General features: G+C 31.8%; 1 protein-coding gene across 1 annotated transcript in view; it reads left to right on the top strand.

Moving 5' to 3' along the window:
* Nucleotides 1-20,909, top strand: part of LOC118762453 — a 127,406-nt gene extending 106,497 nt beyond the window's left edge. Inside the window, exons 23-39 of the mRNA XM_036501000.1 lie at nt 1,794-1,826; nt 2,483-2,738; nt 2,897-3,429; nt 4,499-4,644; nt 6,369-6,821; nt 7,244-7,336; nt 7,626-7,738; nt 8,773-9,016; nt 9,534-9,646; nt 9,946-10,072; nt 11,204-11,366; nt 12,372-12,508; nt 12,754-12,884; nt 16,600-16,777; nt 16,870-16,986; nt 19,216-19,398; nt 20,182-20,909. Of these exons, the coding sequence (XP_036356893.1) occupies nt 1,794-1,826; nt 2,483-2,738; nt 2,897-3,429; nt 4,499-4,644; nt 6,369-6,821; nt 7,244-7,336; nt 7,626-7,738; nt 8,773-9,016; nt 9,534-9,646; nt 9,946-10,072; nt 11,204-11,366; nt 12,372-12,508; nt 12,754-12,884; nt 16,600-16,777; nt 16,870-16,986; nt 19,216-19,398; nt 20,182-20,274 (3,113 nt within the window). The 3' untranslated portion in view covers nt 20,275-20,909. The remainder of the gene's footprint in view (nt 1-1,793; nt 1,827-2,482; nt 2,739-2,896; nt 3,430-4,498; nt 4,645-6,368; nt 6,822-7,243; nt 7,337-7,625; nt 7,739-8,772; nt 9,017-9,533; nt 9,647-9,945; nt 10,073-11,203; nt 11,367-12,371; nt 12,509-12,753; nt 12,885-16,599; nt 16,778-16,869; nt 16,987-19,215; nt 19,399-20,181) is intronic.
* Nucleotides 20,910-23,216: the final 2,307 nt, after the last annotated feature.

Genomic DNA, 23,216 nt, shown 5'->3' with positions numbered 1-23,216 from the left:
AAAGTGGCTTTAATAGCTTTAGTCTCTATTACTTTTCCTACAATTTCATATTATTTTGTTTACTATAGGTTACTTTAAGCGTTTGTAGGTCAATATAAGATTTTTGAAGAGTTTTCTCATTATAGGTTTACTTTGAAGTAAAATTAATTGGTTTGTGTTTCTACTTAATGTTATTGATTATAAATTTTAGTTATCTGAGTGATGCAGTTATCTTTGTCTCTAATTACCTCTCTGTGGCAATGCAGTTTATTTTTACAAATACATATTTTGAAAGAAATATATATATATTTTTAATTAAGTTTGAAATCTAAAAAATGAATTAATTTAATTACTTTGAACTGTAGCTAATTACTGTAGAAATTTTAAACAGGTTTTGTTTGGAAAAATCATTTGGAAATAAGCACATATTCTTTCATAACAATACATGCATGCATTATATTTAGTGTAATAATTCATGTCATGCTAGTTGGAAAAAGTTGTATGATTTGATTATTTGATTAAAAGTAATTATTTTTTAGGAGTTTAGCCAAAATGATACTTATAAGTGGCCATGATTATATTCAAATTGAACATGATTTAAACATATTTTTGCTATTTTGTAACTTCATGGAATTATGGATCACTTACTAAAAAATACAATTTAAGTCTAATTGATATTTTTTAACTGCTTAAATTGTTACCTATACGTATACTTTTTGAGATAGAATTGGAAATTGCTTTCAACTAATCTCCAGATTACACTAACTAATCTCTTTTTTCTTATATGCTTTGTTGCCATTTATAGGAATTAAGTTGTTGCTAGGTTGTCAGCTATTTTGATTACATTAAATTGTGTGTTTGATTGTATTTCATATTTACCACTTCATGCCCCATCCTTTGAAAATATTTTGAAAATCTGAGCTTTTTTTTTAATAAAAAATAGAAGATAAAGGAAACTATTTAATAGGTATCAATTCCAGTAATAATTCAGTTTAACCATTCTTGTCATGTATGTTGTAACAGTCAGTTCATCATATCTTTACAGATGTGATCATGAACACACACACATACAGAAATTTTTGCAATGCATCATTTCTCCTCATTACATATAAATCAGTGTTTCCTTTATCTTTTAATATAACTTTACTAATTGTATGAATTGTATGATATTAATATTCTTTAAATGTTATTGTGAAATGTAATATTTTCAGTATCTCTTTACTTCTTGCAGTAAGCTCTCAAAGATTTATAATTTTTTTCCTTATTAATGACAGTTTACAGTGTAATGAAGAAATTTAAATGAAGTTTATGTTTACTTATTGTTAGTTGTAATTCATTTGTATTGAAAAAACAAACAAAAGAAACATTTTGTAAGTTTAGGCATGAATAATATTTACAATGGAGTGGAATGCTTTCTTTTTTCTATAAAAAGAGAGTGAGAGAGGAGCAAACGTGTTGATCTCACACGACCATATTGTTGCTTGATATTAAGAGCCTGATCAAATTAGATTTCTTCTAGTTACATGATAATATTTTTGCATAATGATAATTTTAAATATGTTACCCTATTAATCTTATAGAGAGAGAAAGATGGTGTGAAAAACATGTAAAATGCTACTGATAATGATACATAAAGCTGAAAATTGTATGAATAAATGAGAGAATACAATCTGTACCTTTGAATCATTTAGCTTGGATTAGGACTGGCTTCATTTACGAATATAAGCATAGCTAAAACTATTTCTAGGAACTTGTATCAGGTTGATATACTTCTATTTTGCTAACATTGATCCCATTTCTTGCATAACTTTTAGCAAAGTCAGCCTGCTTCAGCTTTCCATTAAAAGGTAAGCTAATCTCCCTTCTTTTCTAGTAAGAGAAAAGAAGAGCATCTAATCTTGATCAAATAGCAGTAAAAGTCTAAATGATTTAAAAGGAAATCATTATAAAGATAATTTATCATTATTTATCCTAGCCTTAGAAAAATCACTTTAGTGAAGTGAGAGGGTGACTGGAACTTCTTTCCTCGACCCTGAAGAGATTCCCTCATGGGAACCAAAGGGTTTAAGCTAAATGCTGTTAAGGCTTTTAGTGTGCTGCCTTTTGCACTCTACTGTTTTAAACATACCTATTAAGATAAAAAGCATTCAATTAAATTTCTTGCTTCATATCTGATTTTTTTTTTTCTTAATTGGAATTTTTTTTTAATGCTACAAATATATTCACTTTATCATTGACAGTGATAAAGTTGCAAAATGTTTGTTTTTAATATCATTATGTATTAGATTTTGTCATTTGTATCATATTTAAATTGCAGAAAATCTGATTAATAGAAGTTAGGAAAAAAATTTAATGCATACTTATTTTAACATGTTAAATTGAAATTTCAACTTTAAAAAATTTATTTATTCTTTGGGTTTATGGTAATTCTAAAATACTGCTGTTCTCTTAAGATTGTTTGATAATTTGTTTAGCATTTGAAACGAAATTGAATAATTTACAGCTCCTGTAACAGAACAACAAAGATATCATCTCACTACAGAACAAGTAGCAGCAGCTGCAGCAGCCAGAGCAGGTGTGAATGCTGGAGGTACTGTGACAGCACCTGGCAACACTGGAGTTACTGCATCAGCCAATAAAAACACTAGTGATTGGTTACAAGCAGGAAATACCTCTGTGGTTGGACTTAACTATCCTAAATATACACCTGTATTACCACCTCCACCACTCATAGAGCCAAGACTTGACCATCCTTCCAGGTAATTCTGTTCTATTTATAAATATTTTTCATTATAAGAAAGTCTGTTATTTCATAATGAAATTAATGAATTTTAATATAACTATTTTAATATAATTATTTAATATAAGTATTTTTAGTTAATTGACTTTTTGTAATATTTTAAAAATTTTATTTTAGATCAAGTGATAGTCCAGATACAATAATATCTTCATCTTCCCCTGAAACTGTTCTTGAAGGAGATGATTTTCCAGCTTTACGTCCTATAGATCCAGCTGTTCGGGAAACATCTTCCCCTATTTTGCCTCTTATTCAGCCCATCCCAGTTCGTCCATGTATCACATCAGTTAAAGAAGAAAATAAATTATCATCAGATTTAGATACTAAAATTATATGCAAGAAAGAAATGGATCTTGTTTCCAGCTGGCCTGAATTTAGCTTAGGAGAGAAAACTCAGAACTATTCAGATTTAAGTGGCAAGTTAATAGAAAAGGACAGTCTATCAGCCAAAATGCCAACATTGTCATCAAGTCTTGCTCGACCCTTTAAAAATCTTACACAGCAAGTATCTGTGACACTCACTTTGAAAGCAACTGCTGAAGATGACATTGGAGGAGTTATTTCTGCTATTGCTGATCTGTTAAAGATTGCTGTGCCTCCTTATGAAATTAGTGAAACTCCTTCTCCTGAAGTATTGAAGTATAATATGACACGTAAGTATATAAATTTGTTTTTTTAAATTTCAGGATTTAAATTATAAAATGTAAAGAAAAAAATGAATAGTCTATATGTGATATAGTTAAAAATGTGGTTTCTTAATTTAGTCTTTCATAAATATATTGTGGCATTTGCATATTTTTATTTTGACTACCTGTTTCATTTGGTGTGGTTCAAGACAGTTTAATAAGATTACCATGTTTCATTTAGTTTATTATATACGGTATACCATATAGTTCAGCTTTGACCCAGCTTGTGCCCGATTGGGTAAATGTCTAATATATTTTTAGGCTGTGATGTAGTAACAAGAAACATATATTTTAAATAAACAAAAATCAAATATGTTTATATTTCTAAAATATTCAGGTTTTATATTCTGTAGGTTGGGCTGTTAATTTATAAATATATTTCAAATTATTACCAAAATAAATGGTCCAATTCATAGAGCATAATTATAGACATCTAAACAAATTTAAATGTGAAACTGGAAGTATAAATATTATCTTCCCTGGCATTTAAAAGTTTGATCTTAACTTTCCAAAAATATAACATTTTAGAGGAGGAATTTTAATGAGAACTTACATATATATTGACTGCACATTTTGTGTGAAATTTAATTGTCTCGTGATTTGACATCAATGCGCGTGAGCGCACGCATGCACACACACACAAAAACAAACAAACAAACAAATGTTTAATCCTTTAGTATTTAGATTACTCTGTCAAATGTAATGCTTAGTCACATTGTTTTGAATTAATCATACATTATCTAATAGCTTCAAAATTTTGATGATGTGATTGTTTAGTTTTAGAGTGACATTGTAGGGTATGTGTGAAGGGCCAGATCTGGTTGGTTTGAGCATGAAACAGATAGAATATTTGGGCTGGATATGGCCAGTTTAAATGCTAAAGGATTAAATATGAAACTATGAAGTTACCTTTTTTTGTGAATGTTGATGTTATTTAAAAGTAAATTTTAGTATAATGTTGCTATATGTTTTGTATGTGTTTGCATATGCACATGCTTTTAACATGTTTCCTGTATTTGATAATATTTACTTTTAGATAAAGAAGAAGCTGTTAGTATACAATCAATCCAGTCCATGGTGAAATCAAAGCCTAAATTCTGCCGGCATTGTGATTGGGCTGTATTAAGTCCTGGGATTCGCAAGAAAAAAACTGAATTACCCTTTATTACAAAAGAAGAACAGGTGATTGTTTCTTCATTTAAGTCGGTTTTTTTTTTCCTTTAAAATTTGTTTAAATTAAATGTTAACTATTTCAATTTAGTAAGCAATGTTCTTGCATCACTATATGCCTCAAACTAATAGGATAAAACTTTTCCTAAAGTAATAACTTACCTGATATTATTGGCATTTCCAAAAATGATGAGAATTATCATGAAATTATTAGTTTAAATTATTTTTTTTTTTTAGTATCGGTCATAAGTTATTCTGTTTGATAATATAAATCCACCAGCAGTCTTCTCATATTACACTGTATTGGTTCTTTGCCTCTTTAAGAGCTTAGAATTCAGTAATCTACTCAAGGCCCTTAACTTCACAATAACAGTGTAATTTCTGACATTTTCCACTCTTTTATACTGCTGATGTGAACCTAACTTTCATTTTGAATTCTTTTGTGGAAAAGAAACCTTACTACCTCCCAATTGAGTCTTAAAAACACCATGTATGGGATCCACATTGGTGATTTACTTCTTAACCCTTTCGTTACTATATTTCTAACCAAAATACACCCCTTATGTGTTTCAATTAATTTCTAACATAATCATAAATTTAGTCTGGTTTCATTAAACAACTATAACTTTTTTATTTATCAATATATTAATGTGATTTTTGGAAGATAATTTAATGAAATGTTCTCAACCAATACTATAATTGTTGTCACAAAGTGACTCTAATTGCAGGTAGATACAGGTAAATTCAACAAAATATAAAATTATTAAAATTTTGTTCAAACATTGCTATAGAAAATGGGTTATTAGCTAATATTCAATTGGGTATACAACAAAATTTTACGATAGAATTTGTTATTCTGGGTAACTTTCTGATACCCATAATAATATTTATGGCAAAATAGTCTTAATTTCATTTAAGGTTGTGGGAAACCACTAACTATCCTTTATTTCGCTTTGTTTACATTTAGCGTAATGGTTCGTTTCCGCCATAATGATTTCAAATAGGCTCATTCGAAAAAGTAAAAAGAAATAGTCTAAGGCTTTACTCTCCTGGGAAAGATTGTGGCTTGGTCCAGTTTCTTCAGAAAAATCACAGTTTTTAAATTTTCACTCCATTCAGGTGCCAATTCATTTTCTTTATCGCTGTCGGAGCTCTTGGATTCACTGTTTTCACTTTCGGAAAATGAAACATCAGATTCATTATCAAATACCACGTGCTTTTTTTTTCAGTCATAGAGTTAGATTTATCAAGGTCTTCAGTAGAAAATCCTTCGAATTCTGACTCGCTGCTTGATATAATGAAATTCGTATCCATTTTTTGTCAGAATTACAAATTTTGAAAACACAATAGGAACAAATTTCGGAAAAAAATCTCCCAAAATTCACGGAATTAAAATTACACTTCGATCGTTGTACAAAACTGTATATGAAATGTTTACGAAGTATAATACGTGTTTTCACGAATGTACTAAAGAGATTTGCTCTGATATTCTCATTTAAATATGAATAGGTAAATACGGGCGGGTTTGGTCACATTAACCAATATTTTTTTCGGGCGACTTTGGGCGGTTTGGTAACGAAAGGGTTAAACTCTTTAGATATTATCAAAATACATTTATCTGAAAGAGGCCAATCAACTACATTACAACCCCTGGTTAAAATCTTTTTATATTGCATATAAATATCATGTTTGATTGAAATTTTTCATGAAACCGTTTTAATATTTTTCATTGTTAGGATTCTGAGGATGAGGAAATTACATTTTGCAGTAAAAATTGTTATCTTCAGTTTGCTATTACACATCGTTCAGCTTTACCCGAAGAAACAAAAGAAGGTGGTGATATCATTGAACATAAAAGTGCTCTAGCTGATCATACTACAGTAAGTTCAGTTGGAGGAACAGTAACTGCTACAACTTCTACTACCACTGTAGCTACAACCACCACCACCTCTACTGCTGATGCAGCAGCAACCACTGCAGTCACAACTACTGTGGCTGTAACAACCACAGCAATTTCAAAAACTACAACATCTATAGCTGCATCTGAATGCACATCACCTCAAGCTAAAAGAGAAGAAAATGTTACTACTAACAGTGTTAGCAGGCTATGTGGTAAGCGACGCCGCAGAAGTAGTAGCAACAGTGTTGAGTCACAGTCAATGTCTTCAACATCACCAGTACCATCACAAGTGAGTTTATTGAGATCTTCATATGTTTTCAGATCTAATTTTTAAAATTATTAATATACTAAGTTGTCATGAACATTTCTTTGTCATACTTTCAACTTCTCTTTAACACAATTTTTGTAAAGAAAAGTATATGACGAGGTGTTATTGAGGTTCTGGAAAAAACAAAGTAAACATTAGCAGGATTCAACTAAAGCAATGAATCCAAATGGTTTCAAGAATATCATCTATCTATCTATCACTTCCATCAACTCAGATGGAAGTTATTTATTATCCTTCTTTTACTAATTGAATATTTGAAATTATTTATTTTAGGATGATCAGTTATTTTAATATTTTTCATAACATTCATCTTTATCCTTTTTTTTCACAGTCTTTGGCTTTTTTTTTTTAATCTCTTAAGTTTTCTTATTTCTCTTCATAAGCCTGCACCCAAAAAATGGAAAGATGTTCGATGGAGAAAGTGGGATATAATTTTTGGAACATTAAAATTACAAACACGAGATGAACTGGATCCTGTAAGTTGTTTTCTTTCAGAAACTGATAAGTTAAATTGATTGAATCTGGAAATGTGCTCTTTTAAAATTAGGATTGGGTTCCAGCAGTTATTTGCCTCTCAACTGAAAAATAAATGCCACTGGATTCTAAATAATGCACCTTTGTAGGAAGTAGGATTGTTTAGATTCAGTTATAGCTCACTAAACTAACTGAAGACATTTTAATAATTGGTATTATTGATATAAAAGTTTGTTAAAAGAAAATAGAATATGAAGATTGTGCAATATATTCTATCGTTTTTTATTGTAGAAGTTTTGGGAATCAATCGGCGTGATCCTTCCTAGAAATCCAAATCTTGAAGATATTCGAAAATGTGCCTTTTGTCATACCCATGGAGATGGATCATCAAATGGACCGGCAAGGTGAATATTGTTTTTGTTAATTTTCTCCTTAATTTTCAGTTGTGTTCATCATTATCACCGTCATCATCGTTTAATGTCCGTTTTCCATGCTGGCATTGGTTGGACGGTTTGACTGAGGTCTGGAAAGCCAACGGCTGCACCAGGCTCCAATCTGATATGGCAATGTTTCTACAGCCCTTCCTAAGCCAACCACTCTGAGAGTGTAGTGGGTGCTTTTTACGTGCCACTGGCACATGAACAAATAGGAGACCCTAGCATCAATCACATTTGGATAGTGCTTTTTATGTGCCACCAGCACGGCAGCCAGTCAGGGAGCACTGGTATTGACCACGTTCAGATGGTACTTTTTACATGCCACCAGCATGGGATCCAGGCAGTGGGCATTGATCACGTTCAGATAGTGCTTTTTACATGCCACCTGCACAGGAAGTTCAGGACAGGAAATTATTTATAACAGTATATTTGTAATAAACTTATTTCCATGCAATTAATTAATGGTAAAAGTTATTATATATGCATGCATGTGCACATGTAAGTGCATTAATTACCTTCCTTTTGTTAATTTCCCTCAGTCAGCACAGAAGATTTGGCCTTATTTGCCATTTCTGTAGATCAACATTTTCAGGCTGTTCATATTGTCAGTATCTTCAAATCTATGATTCCCAATCTCTGTCTAATATATTTATGTATGGCTGAGATATATAAATTCTTATATGTGACAATTTGCACAACATATATAATTCATTTTGGCTGATCTTGTTGACTGTTATTCTGTAGTTCCCTTTATGTCAAGCTGGTTTGTTGAGCAAAATAAGCTGAGTATAAATTTATCCAGTGTATTCTATCTGAGGAATTAGCATGACATTATGGGGAACTCTAGAGTAACAGTTAGGTAGATTAGCACGAATAAATTAATATACTCTATATTGGTATCATGTACTTTTTATCCTACTTAGAAACTCTTGTGTGTGTGTGTGTGTGTGTGTGCTGAAACTATTAAAAAAAATAATTAACTGAAAAACTTTTATCTGCAGGTTATTGAACTTGGATGTTGACAAATGGACCCATTTGAACTGTGCCTTGTGGTCTCATGAAGTGTATGAGACATTAAATGGTGCTCTAATCAATGTGGAACAATCTTATCGACGTGGGCTTTCACTAGAATGTTCTATTTGCCATAAGAATGGAGCAACACTTGGTTGCTTCAAATTCCGATGTTCCAATATATATCATCTTGGATGTGCTATTAAAGATGGATGTGTATTTTATCAAGATAAAGTAAGTAATTTGATTTAAAAAAGAACATTTTAATAGTAATTTTGCAAGGCATGCTGAATCTAGTCTACCCTTTTCTTTAAATGACAACATTGTTCCATGTATGTTGTTCCCAGATTGAATTATGGTGTCTCTGCTAAACATGTTATTACATTATTTGTAATAGACTGCCAGAGTAGATTGACAAAACTAATGTTGAAGGATACCATTTAGTTTAGTTGAGGAATATAGAATGTACCAGAATTTTTGTTATATTTTATCTTAATTATTCCTCCTTTTACAATCTGCAAAATAGTTTTCATCAAGTACAACAAATTCCTGAAAGTTGCTTCCTTTCATATATTTTTTTTATTATATTCTTAATTGCATCTGTTCCTTTATCCAGATAATGTTTCTTGATTACTGGCATAATTAATTCACTGCCAAGTTTATTTTTATATAATACAATCAATGACTCTTTCCTCTTGATACAAAGTTTAATTGAGGCTAATGATTTTGCTTAATTTTCTGTTTTTTAAAGACACTCTTTTGTCCAAGCCATGTTCCAAAGAATAATCAGGAAAATGAATTAAAGTCATTAGTAGTTTTCAGACGAGTTTATGTGTGTCGTGAAGAAGGAAAACAAGTAGCAAGGTAAAATTAATTACTATATGTAAAATTAATAGAAATCATCTGTTTTATTTCAGTTTATTATAAAATAAAATATTTGTTTTACAGTTTTTATTTATCTAATTTTTATGAGGCATGGCAAATTGGTTGAAAATTTTGTAAATCCTATAAAACTATGATTTCATTAATTTTCGCAATATGAGATATTATCACTTAATACTTTTTATAATAAAATCTACGGAATTTACTGTAAGCTAACATCATATTTTGAGTTTTTAATTAACAGAACAGCTTAAAGTATTTTCATTTGAATTATTTTGCAGTATGGTTCATGAGGAAGATAGCCGCTTTACTTTACGCATAGGTTCTCTCATATTACATTCTGTGGGACAGCTTCTACCTCATCAGATCCAGACTGGCAAGTTTCACTCCAGAGAATGCATTTATCCAGTATGTACAAACATTAATATAATTTCTTGAAATGTAAATATGTGCAGTTATATGCATGCATAACTTAAGACAAGGCACTTTAAAGTTTTGTGTGTGTGTGTGTGTGTGTGTGTGTGTGTGTGTGTGTGTGTGTGCGCACGCGCGCTGAAGGACAGTAACTCCATGTAAGAACTGGATCAGATCATGACAATCCATCCATCAATTTCCAATATGGGAAGTGGATGTAATGGTGTAGCTGCATGTATGTGTATGTAAATGCTTTTTTTCTTTTCTTATACTTAAAATGAAAATCTAAAGTTAAAATGAAAATACCTCTAGGGCATACTGTAAAAACATAAATATTGGGTAAAAAAAAATAGTATGTTTTTTATGTTTATTTTGATCTACTGAAACTCATTCATTCTGTGATTTCATATTAAAATAGATATTAAAGTTTTCAGATATGCTTACATTGGATATTGAGTTTTAAAGCTTAGAAAAAGCTTACAAATTTGTATGCTAGACTAGTTCACATTCTCAATATTCTTTGAACTCTACTTTGACTTACCATCAACATTTTGAATCTATTACCGTAAATTTGTTTAGGGTAATTAGCACACACCTACTTTTAACCATGAATTTATATTCGGTATTCTGATTAAAGATTCTGAAAATTAGTCACTTAAACCTACAATTGAAAAGTATAATAATCTAAACAGTTTGTTGTTTTTAAAAGATTTCATTCAAATTGGTGCAGTATCGTTTTTCACTAATTCTATCACAAAAAAAGACACCCAAACACTAGAAGCTATTTCTTCAGACAATTTTTCTCTGTAATAAATAACAGTTCAAATTTCATTCTGATTTATTTCATGTAATAATAAATTTCATAAATAGCAAAACTTGACAGTATATTTTAATTTTCTTTCAAGTTGAGTTTTCAACCATAATTACTCAAATAAAATGGTGAAACTTCTCTCTTGTTCTGTAGGTTTCCAAATACTTTTGATAATCCTTAATGTTGCACATTTTCCAAGCTTTCTTTTACCTTAGATTTAAGCAATTTCTATTCTAAATTTCCTTTTCTAATTTTATTCTAAAACATTTGGAAAAAAACAAAAAGTAAAATGAATACTTTAATTTATATTTAAGGTTGGTTTTAAAAGCTCCCGGTTTTACTGGAGCATGCGACAGCTTCATAGGCGATGCCGCTATGTATGTAGTGTACATGACAAAGAAGGTCATCCTGAATTTGTATTAAAAATTGTAGAGAAAGGTTTTGAAGATGTTATAATAAAAGATAATTCACCAAAATGTAAGTTATTAACTTTTTTTATTCTATTTTTTTATTGTATTTTATACCAGTAAATACAGACATAAGATGTATTTGTATTTAGTACCCTAACTTTGCTCTTCTTTATTGATTTCCCTCACTCTTTCTCCCTTAATGTCATTATAATTATCCCATTATGCCATTCCTCTTACTACTTTCCTTACTAACAATCAACATATAGCTACCACTGTCTCCCTTCTGTTACTCCTTCCTATTACTTGTCACTCTGTTTTCCTCTCTATCATACATACTTATGCTTTCTTTTTCTTTCACTAATCTTCACTTGAACATGTTTGATTTGAAAGAATAGAGTCAAACATTTTGTAGAGTGACTCTCTAGTCTTGCAGAGAACAAAGCTAGTGCTGGTGCACCTATATAATGATTCCAGCACATTCTTTAACATGGTTGACAAGCAAGTAAAGACATGGGTTCTTTTCAGTCCTACATTTCTTTGCGATGGAATGCACTCATTACACCCTGTAAAGTGGTTCGTATTAGGAAGAGCTTCTGATCATAGAAACCAGACCAAAGATTAGAATATATGGGTGTGATGTGGCCATCTGATTCATCCAGGAGGAACTGACTAAGACCATGATTACTTGTGCATCCTATACCAGCATGGAAAAGTGGATTACTGAGAATGATGATAACAGTGATTATTCATTCATTCATTCATATGAATTATTTTTTCTTAAAATTTGCTTCCATCTTGACTGCATGTTTATTAACCCTTTTATTACCATATTTCTGTAAAATATACTGCCTCTGTTTCAGTTAATTTTGAAAATAGTGAAGAATTTGGTTAAATAAATTTGTCAATATTAAGCTAGTGTTTGGAACATAAATTAACATGGAAGCTTTTAATTTAGAATACTTTCTTAAAATGGAAAGTTTGTATCGTAAAACAAGGAGCAGTCTTATGTGGGTTGATATGAAAACTGTTAAATTGTTTTCATGCTTATTAAATTATGAAATTTTTGTTTTAGGTGTGTGGATGCATGTGCTTGAAGCTTTACAAAAAATGAGAAAAGAAGCTGAACTAGTAAAAATCTTCCCAAATTTCATAACTGGAGATGATCTTTTTGGCTTGACAGAACCATCAGTTGTCAGAGTAATTGAGTCAGTAAGTAGTAATTAATAGTTTGTTTGTTGCTATTTTGAAATGTTTGTTTACTGCTATTTTGTAAATTTCATTTATACCAAAATACTAAACAAATCTTATATAAATGAACATTGTGATGAAATTAGTAATCATTTACTCCTGATTTTGGTTTTAGGAATGGCGAGAATATTAATAGATAATTCTACAATACTTTAATACTACTGTTGGTCAATACTATAATGTTTTATAATTCTTGTTTCTTGCAGTTACCTGGCACAGATCTTCTACAGAACTACAATTTCAGATTTGGTCGATCAAATCTGATTGAAATGCCCTTGACAATAAATCCTACAGGCTGTGCTCGCTCTGAACCAAAATTAAGAACTCACTTCAAGAAGTACTTACATCGGTTTATATTCAACTTAACATGAATATTATTAACAATGTTTAATCTATAATAATAATAATTAATAATGATAATGATAACAATAATAATGATAATGATAATAATAATAATGTCTGTCTGAATTAGAAGTTTGCTTTCACAGCTGCATGGTTTCAGGTTCGGTCCTAGTGTGTTACCTTGAGCAAGTGTCTTTTATAATCCCAAGCTGAGCAAACCTTGTGAGTAGATCTGATATGCAGAAACTGAAAGGAACAAGCCATATGTGTATGTGCTTGTGTTTCCTTTTTTTGATATCACATGTTAGTTGTAAATGAGTGTCACTGTCATACAAGCAGTGTCGTTTGTTTCCAGTCTTCTGTAAAAATATGTCTAGTTATAAAGAAATATTGCTTGGAAACAAGTAGGGTTGGCAGCAAGAAGGGTGTCCTGTAGAAAACCTGCCTCAGCAAATTTTGACTTGTGTAACATGGATAAGTAGATATTAAAATGATGACAATAATGAGATGTATATATAGATATAAGTAGGAATGGATGTACTCAGTGTACTATAATTTTATTATTCAGGTTTCAGCTTTTATTGGTAATTACATGAAATTCTCACTATTGCATGATCCCACACACAGGTTTCTATGCAATCTGAGGGGACTATAATGTAATATAAAGAGCACATCAGTAATATTAGAAAAGAACATGGGCTTGAACTAGGTATTCCTTTATTATTTTTGTTACAATATTCAGAACATATGATGCTACACTATAAATGCAATCTATTGATGCACCTCATAAGTGCAGATTGCACAATTAAGAAATATTTCTTGTCTGAGGAAGTGTCTGGTCTTAATTATGTATGCTGCACTTATGTGGTGCATGTATAGATTATATTTATAGTGTAACATTATTTATTACTGAATATTGTAAGCTAGGTAACAGATGTAATAAAAGAATACCAGATTCAAACCCATGTTCTTTTTTCATATATGTGTGTGTGTGTTTTTAACTTCTGCTTTCCATGCTGGCATGGGTTGGATGGTTTGACTGACAGCTGGCGAGCCAGAAGGCTGCACCAGTCTCCAATCTGATCTGGCAAAGTTTCTACAGCTGGATGCCTTTCCTAACACCAACCACTCCGAGAGTGTAGTGGGTGCATTTATGTGCCACTGGTACAAGGGCCAGTCAAGCAGTACTGGTATCGGTCATGCTCAAATGGTGCTTTTTATGTGCCACTTGCACAGGAGTGAGTCTGGTGGCACTGGCAATGACCATGCTGGAATGGTGCTTTTTTTTTTTTTATGTGCCACCGGCACAGGAGCCAGTCAGCGGCTCTGGCAATGATCATGCTTGAGTGGTGCTTTTAACGCTCCACTAGCATGGATGCCAATCAGGCAGTACTGTCATTGGCCATGACAGCGATTTCACTTGCCACAACAGGTCTTTGCAAGCATAGTTTATTGTCCAATGATTGAAGGGTATTCTTAAATGGGCTGGTTATACAGCACTGGCATAGGCCACAGTTATGCTTGCTGGGTCTTCTCACTTGGCTTGCTGGGTCTTCTCAAGCACAGCATATCTCCAAAGGTCTCAGTCATTTGTCATTGCCTCAGTGGGGCCCAGTGTTCGAAGGCTGTGCTTCACCACCTCATCCCAAGTCTTCCTGGGTCTACCTCTTCCACAGGTTCTCTCAATTGCTAGGGTGTGACACTTTTTCACACAGCTGTCCTCATCCATTTGCAACAAGTGACCATACCAGCACAGTCATTTCTCTTGCACACCACCTCTGATACTTTTCTCTCAGGGTGCTTACACTTTGTCGTGTATACACACTGACATTACACGTCCAGCGAAGCATACTGGCTTCATTCCTTGCAAGTTTACGCATGTCCTCAGCAGTCATGGCTCATGTTTAACTGCCATGTAGCAGAGCTGTTCGCACACATGCATCATACAGTCTACCTTTTACTCTGAGTGAGAGGCACTTTGTCACCAGCAGAGGTAGGAGGTCTTTTTTTTATGGATTGCTTTTGTGACGAATGACAGTAGCTTTATTACTGTGGCTGGTGACTTCAGTGGACACATTGGGCTACATCTTGTTGGTTTCTATGAGGTTCATGGCTTTGGGACTAGAAATGAGGAGAGAAGAGGGCTGCTGGAGTTCTGTGATGCAGCACTAACATGAGCAAATCAGCCAGCTAAACACCTGATCCCATATGAATCTGGTAGGCACACTAGTCAGATTGATTACATCTGCATTAGGAAATGGGATAGAGAGAAGCTTGTAAATGCAAAGTTGTTTCCTTGGTGAAAATTGTACAACCCAACATAGGTTAGTGGTTAGTGGCTATAGACTTTGAGTTAATAGGATCAGAGAATCAAACCAGTCTGGAAAAGAAAGATATGGAAGCTCAAAACCTAGTAAACAGTCAGAAGTTTAGAGAAATTTCAGTTGAAGCATTTGATAAAGAGAAGAAGAAGTTAAAGATCTATAGCATAGAGGACAACTGGAAGTTCCTACAGCACAACCTACTGAAGGTTACTGTCCAAATGTGTATTTGGTGCTAGATTCCAGCTGACCAAGGGTAATGTAATGGATGGATATGTATGTGAAAATTTTCAGTTTCTGTAATAAAATGAAAAAATACTTGATAAAGGAAAATTTTCTTAAAAGATATTAACTATTTATATACAAACATCCAGTCTATGCTGTAAAATGGTTGGCTTTAGGAAGGATTTCCAACTGTAAAAATCATGCCAAAGCAGACAGTAGAGCTTGATGCAGTCTTCTAACTTGCCAGCTCCTGTCAAACCAGCCAATCCATGCCTGCCTGGAAAGCAAGTAAGTGATGATGATGATACATATTTGCAATATATGCATGTGTGTGTCTGTCTGTGTGTGTGCACACATACACAGAGGGTAGGTAATTATAAGAGTATGAGAAGAGAGTAACAGATGGTTAGAGATAAAGGTAGAAGTGAGTGTAGTGAATCACGAACAAGGGTAAAAGTGAGGTTAGTATGGAGCGGGTAGGTATTGTGAAAGAGGTAGAAGAGATTCCGGAAGGAGGATCTATTTTCCCCTCAAAATACTAGTATCCTGTCATACATGCTCACTGACATTGCAATGGAGCATACTGGCTTCATTCTTCTTTAGTCATTGTTTGTCCTTTGCATTCAGGGTCAATATCTCACTGCCATGTAGCATTTTTGTTTGTACACAAGCATCATACGATTTGCTTTGAGAGAGAGAAAATCTTTTGTTCCAACAGGAGTAATAGATCTATGAACCTTCTCTATTTTATTTTTACTCTAGCAACTGTACTTTTTGAACATTTTCCTCCGCTACTTATTAGTTCACCTAAGTAACTAAAACTATCCACTACCTCTATAAAGACTCTAAGGCATTCAAGAAAATCTGTTTTTAGGTGTCTTTAGTATTTATTGCTTCCGTGTATTTTCCATAAGCAAAGACTATTTTCTCTGTTAACCTTCCTCCCATTCCACTGCACTTCTTGTATGTCCATAACTTGCACTTGGTACACTGTATGGTATTCTTGCCTCTACCTTTTCTGCTTGACAATCAGGGTCATTTACCTAATGAATAATATTTTATTCTTATAAATTTACAATTTTTTCTACTGAAATATCATATCTTACCCCACATACTAAGCCAGATTGAAATCATTTTCCTTACTCTAACTATATTTCTTTGCAGACCTCATACATTGCAAACAAGTATCACTTCCCGTTCTCTGCCTACCACAGTGACAGGTGTCAGTGGTGATGTTAATTCCCCTTACATGAAGCAATTTGTTCATTCCAAATCTCAACAATATAGAAGATTGAAAACAGAATGGAGGAATAATGTCTATTTAGCTCGTTCCAGGATACAAGTATGTTATTTTGATTTACTTAAAATTATAATTTTTTTTTTCATTTTACTAGTTAAAAGTTTTATAATCTTTGTAATTTTTTGTTATTATAGGGCCTTGGTCTTTTTTCTGCACGAGATTTGGACAAACATACAATGGTGATTGAATACATTGGAGACTTGATACGTAATGAAGTTGCCAACAAAAGAGAAATAGTATATGAAGCTCAGGTATTAACTCAAATTTATCTAACTTTAATTACCTTTGGTTCTTTGGTTATTTGTGTCTCATGTTTGAGAATAAAAGTTTAAAATTTTTTAATATTTTGATAAATATAGTTGTAATTATAAAAAATTGTTTAATTTTTTTGACATTTTTTACTTGTATCTTAAACTGTGTGTGCTTGGAAGTGGGAAAGAGAATAATCTTAATCTGTTTAATTAACTGAAAAATCAGTTTTAGAAATTAGATATGAATAATTTTAGATTGCTCTCTACAGGTAAGTCAAAAGAGAATGTTATTGAGATGTTGAAAATCAGTTATCAATATTTAGCTAATGATTATCTTTTATGACTTACTAGTATCTCCATTATAAGCTGCTATGAAAGTAAGGAAAACAATTTTTCTACATTAATTTTCTGTCTATATTTATATGCTGACAAGTGATTAGATAAATTTGTACTGTCCTTTGTTAGCACTACTAACTGCTGATGTTATAAAGAAGCACATCAGGATTTTGAGTTATGTGCATAATTATATATTAATACTATATTAGTGTCAGGAATTGTTTAGTTCAAGGTAAATAATTATTATAATAGTATATTAGTACTGTATATAGTATATTTATGTTAAGGGAATATTCACTTTATTTTTGATAAGCTCAGTTCAGTAATGTTTGAAACACTTGCTCTTGTGCATCGTGCTGGTCTCTCATTGTAGGAGCCAGCAGTAGTCACTCATCATGTGTGGATTGAACTGGCCTTGATACCTCATTTCCATCTCGTCTTGGTGGAACCTTTTACCATGCTCATCACTAATGGCACCAACATTCGTTGGAAAAAAATCGAGATGAGAATGCAAAATGTGCATTTTAAGGGACATTCAGCATCCTGTTCTTTCATGCTCTGTTAGCATGTTGTTTATTAAATCAGCATAGTTTTCAGCTCTATGATTTCCGAGAAAGTTCTGTACGACTAACACAAATGAATCCCATGCCATCAGCTCAACTATATTCAGTTTTATCTCTGAATTTGCTATCAGACATCAATTCTCTGATCTCAGGTCCAATGAAAATGCCGGCTTTCAGTTTTGTGTCACTTTTCTCTACACCAAATTTTACTTTTAGGTACTGGAAGTCACAACCATCATGTGTCATTACTTTTATGAAGTTTTTTCTTGTGGCTGAGTTTGATGTGAATGGGTGGAAAATCTTTTGTGGGTTTACCAGTGGCATATGCTGCACATTGTACCAACCAACTATGCACTCATCTCTTTTAGATCACTATTTTACAATGTAATGATTGCTGTCGTCGTGGCTGTTCCACACAAGAAGCATATATTTTAGTATATCCTAGCTGCAGTCCTAGCGGGAGGGAAATCATTAAATCACCACAAATATTCTACTTATGAATTGAGTAATTAACTCCTTTCAGAATGGGTTCCATCGATTCATAAGTTTTTTCCATACTGACAGCATGACCCACAGGAATGGAAGGTTTTTTCATTACCATTATATAACAACACAGCTTTGAGGCTAACCTTACTCATATCTATAAGCAATCTCCATTTTTTAGTCACATGCATGTGTCCTAGTTTTTGTATGAGTGCATTAACATCAGTATAGAAACAAGCATTATTTTTTTGCTTGAAAAAGACAGATAAACCTTCATGGCATATTGGGCAAGTGTCTTCTACTTGTAGCTCTGGTCTGATCAAAGCCTTGTGAGTAGACTTAGATAGAAACTGAAAGAAGCCTGTCATATATGTGTGTGGGGGTGGGGATGGAGTTCATAGTTCTTTTTTCTTCCTTTGTGTTTATTGGTTGTAAACAATAGTTTTGCTCTTCATGTGGACAGTATCATTTGCTTGTAATCCACTGCAAAAGAATGGTCAAGTTTCTTAATGTGTTGCATGACCTTTGGAAACAAAAGACTCGTTCATATGTCATTTCCGGTTGTTGTGTAACTATGTCTAGACTTTTTGTTGTTTGATACTCTAGGAGATTATTACCTTGCTTGCAAATAGGTGGTGGGTGTCATAAGGGCATCCAGCTGTAGAATACTTTGTCACAATGTACTTGTCTCACACAAGCAAGCAAGGATTTTAAAAGCTTTTTATATGGTCTTAAAAAAATCTGCTGATATAATCTTGCTGATGAAGCTGAGAAAAACAGAAAAAAAAAAGAATTAGGGATTGTATTTCATGTTCTTGAATATGTATCCGTTTATGCTGTTTTTCAGAATCGTGGTGTCTACATGTTCCGCAGTGATACAGACACAGTTATAGATGCCACAATGGTTGGAGGCTTAGCTCGTTACATCAACCATTCATGCAATCCCAACTGTGTAGCTGAAGTTGTGCCCTTTGAAAAAGAAAGTAAAATTATTATCATTACAAGCAGGAAAATCGTGCGAGGCGAAGAGGTTAGTAAACTAATGTTCTCATTAATATTAAAAATAATAAACCAAAATCAGAAAATTTCTTGCTATTTCTTTGTACACTTCACAATTTTGAAACTTACTTAACTCTGAAATTGCTGCTAGGGATTCTGGCTCACTTTGCAAAAACCTCTTATCCACCACTCTCTAACCAAGATACTTTTGTAGATTACACTCTTACTGATAAAAACCACTTCTTTTTATACTTGGCTTGCTTCCAACTCCCTACTGTGCATATACAACAACTTCTAAATTTTTCTTCTCAACTCCTATTTTGTCATCAAAATTTTCTCAGGGCATCTGTTCCTTACATTACCCTTAACCATCCCGTCCAGAATTCCCTTTTTCATCTCTGAAATCAAAAATATAATCCTCTCTCTAAAAAAGAACTACCACAATCTATGGAGATATGCAGTACTGTATCTGCTTCCAAGATGGACAACCTTTCTCCCTCACTTCAGATATCACAAAAATTATCAAAATAATTGTTAAACGTCCATATCCATTATCCCTTTGAGTCTCTCTTTTAGCTCAGTAACCACCTGTACATTTTCCATAGTATCAGATTTACCAGACACTCACACTCATACATAGCAGTAGCGTTTTGCCCTTGAGATCAGCAAATTTTTGAAGTATCTGGTATGAGAACTTCTTGACTAAGTTACCTCTGAATAGACTCTGTTTCTTTTTAATAATCTCTAGGATTGGAAATTTCATATCAAACCAGCACAATATATGTTTATAAAATCAATATTTCTTTTGTTGCAGTTAACCTATGATTACAAATTTGACTTCGAAGATGATCAGCACAAAATTCCATGCTTGTGTGGGGCTCCAAACTGCAGAAAATGGATGAACTAGAATTTACTGATAGCAAATTATATTTTGCACTTTTGTGTAAATATGTAATTCTTGGATTATGCTATCTCTCTGCCAGTAGTGAACAATTTGTTACAAGTTCTGAAACTCAACATAGCATGATGTAAAACCTTTATTTGATTTTTTTTTTAACCTTAAGTTACTGTAATTTAAATAGGAGAATAAATTAGTTAATTTGCTATAAATTTAGTGACTGCTGAAGTTTATTTTGCAAGGTTTATGTAGTATTTTGAGCAAGGGAATTTTGTATTGCACAGTCATAGGAATAGGGATGTAAAAATGTATGTGTAAATATACTAGCTCTGTACAATTCTAATACATACTTTTGTTTTATTATTTGAAGGGGTGGGGTGAGGGCAAAAAAAAAAAGGCTTTAAAGTTGCAAGGAAAGTCATGTCTTTTTATACTTTTATTCCTATGATGATTGAATTTATTTTCAGTCTTAAGTTTTACACTAATGCTACTACTGGGCATTGCTCTAGGTGGGGAAAGAAACAAGAGAATGGAAAAGTTGAATAACATATTTTAAAGGTCTCAATTACTAACTAACATTCATGAATTGTGGCTGCATGGTTGGCTGCTGTAAATTAATTAATTGAAAACTAATTTTTAAAAAAGAAAATATTGTATGGTAATTATTTTAATATAAACTGTAATTTATATTAGTCAGCTTGCTACCACTATTTCTGAATAACTATATTAGAAATTGCACATTCTTGTACTGGTTTCAGTCTCTTGACTGTGGTCATACTGGAGCACATATCATTCTTTCCATTAGCGACTACTTTAGTTGCTATATCTTGATATCATCTTTATTAATAATTTTCATTGTTAATACTCCCTACTAAATACAGTGCACCTATAATTATGTTATAATGTAAAACTTGCATTTTTTTTTTGATCTCTGACTTTTGACAAGCTCTTCATTAATATCATTGTAAGTGATATATATATATATGTATATATATATATACACACACAGTATGTATATTTCAAAAATACTTCATGGGTGTTGGGAAATAGTATTTTTTTTTTGTAATTTTTCTTTATCAATGATAAGAAACTAATAATTCTGCCAAGTTTATGAACTATTAGAAAATCATGGCCTAAAGAAGTAGCAACTTTGCAATTTTTGAAATATTTTGTATCTTTGATGGTGTTGCTATACATTTTGATACTTAATTCTTGACTCATACCATTTTAAAAGTTAAGACTGTACAAGATTACTAACAGCACATTCTTGGTAATTTTCAAATGGAATGTAGACCTGATTCTAGCATTTCATTTTCTTTTTTTTTATAAGAACATTTTATTTATTCTTTTTAAATTAGAATTTTGTCTTTAAATTAAACAAATTAAGCCTAGCATTTTACACTCATCGATTAAGTATTTGATAGATTCAATTACTGCCAATTGTAACAAATTTTTCAACATTTTCAATGCTTATTTTAAAATTAATTCCATTTTGTTTTTGAGTGTTTTGTATTCTTAGGACAATTTATTTCATTATTGGTATCTTTGTTTGCACATTATCATTATTTTTGTATTTTATCTTTTTTGAAGATTTTGTAGATCTTCTTTTGTGGGGTTTTATGAACACACATATATACATACATGAGTGTGTGTAGACACACACACATAATACACACACGCACACATACAGTCTTAAAGACAGATACAAGAGGAGTGAGGTTGCAGTTAAGCGGAGGTGACTTTTAAATATGACCTCATCAAGTGTATTTCTGAACTGTAAATAACTACTTTGTGGAGTATTGTTGCAAAAAATACATTTGTTTATTGCATTTTTCTGCTGTGCAGAAATAAAGGTAAAAATATCAAAATATAACACCAATTGCTCTATTATGAATTTAGTTTTGTCTCCATTTTTGCTTACATCTTTATCACACTTTTACTCATTCCTTTCCTTGGCCCATTAATACAGTTTTTTTTTTCACCTACATCTTTCTTTTTCTTTTTTAAAAGCATATTAATTAAAATAAAATTTTTATAATCATATCATTATATAATTTCCCTTCATAATCATGTGAAAAAAATTATCTTCATTTAAAATAAATTAATGTAATAAAAATTTTGAAGATAGAATTACTTTTGAAAAATTAAATTAGGAAATGTTACAAATGGTGATAATTTGAACAGAAAAATTATCATTGAAAGCTTTGATATATATTTTGATTAAGATTTTTTTAATTGTTGACTTTTAATACTTTTTTTCTTCTTTTTAGTCTTTCATACTTTTCTCTCCTAGAAATATACATTGAATCAATCTCTTTTGACAGTTGTATTTCTAAATGATTTCTGACAAATGTGATGTCAACTTTCTAGTTGAAAACTAACTATTGTTAATAAATTTTTAGTGATAAAGACTAAGAAAATTTAGTTTTTGTCCATTGTTTATATTCCAATTTGCATAAGTATATATGTATAAGCTTATATTTCAGCAAATGCATCATATCTTTTTCAGAATTTATTAATAGTATTAACTAAAAGTTTGTTTGCTAATGTTAGGTATTCAATAGAAGCATTACTAGCTGTCACCCAGTCTTTTTTTAAATAATTAGTTGTTTGTACTGTTCTTTGAATTAGAAATAGTGTCTCAAAATCATGTCAATAATTTCTTATATTTACTTTGTTTCAAAATTACTTTTGAATATTTGTTGAAATGTCTGTGTTAGTGTCAGTTTTATAGCAATTAGGTTATAAATGATTTATAAACTGAGCTTTTATTTTTTGCCATCATTATTAATGCATGATTTAAATAAAGTATCAGTTCTTATGTTTATAGCCATACACACAAGTTAAGTACCGTAATGTAGATGATGTAAGCTCCTGGCTAGTCTATTCTACTTTATTTTTACTCCAAGGGGTAACAATTTCATTTCCTTTTATGTTGTTGATAATTATGA

Source organism: Octopus sinensis, linkage group LG3, assembly GCF_006345805.1.
Source record: "Octopus sinensis linkage group LG3, ASM634580v1, whole genome shotgun sequence".
In the NCBI taxonomy this organism is placed as follows: domain Eukaryota; kingdom Metazoa; phylum Mollusca; class Cephalopoda; order Octopoda; family Octopodidae; genus Octopus; species Octopus sinensis.
This window is presented reverse-complemented; position numbering and strand designations above follow the sequence as displayed.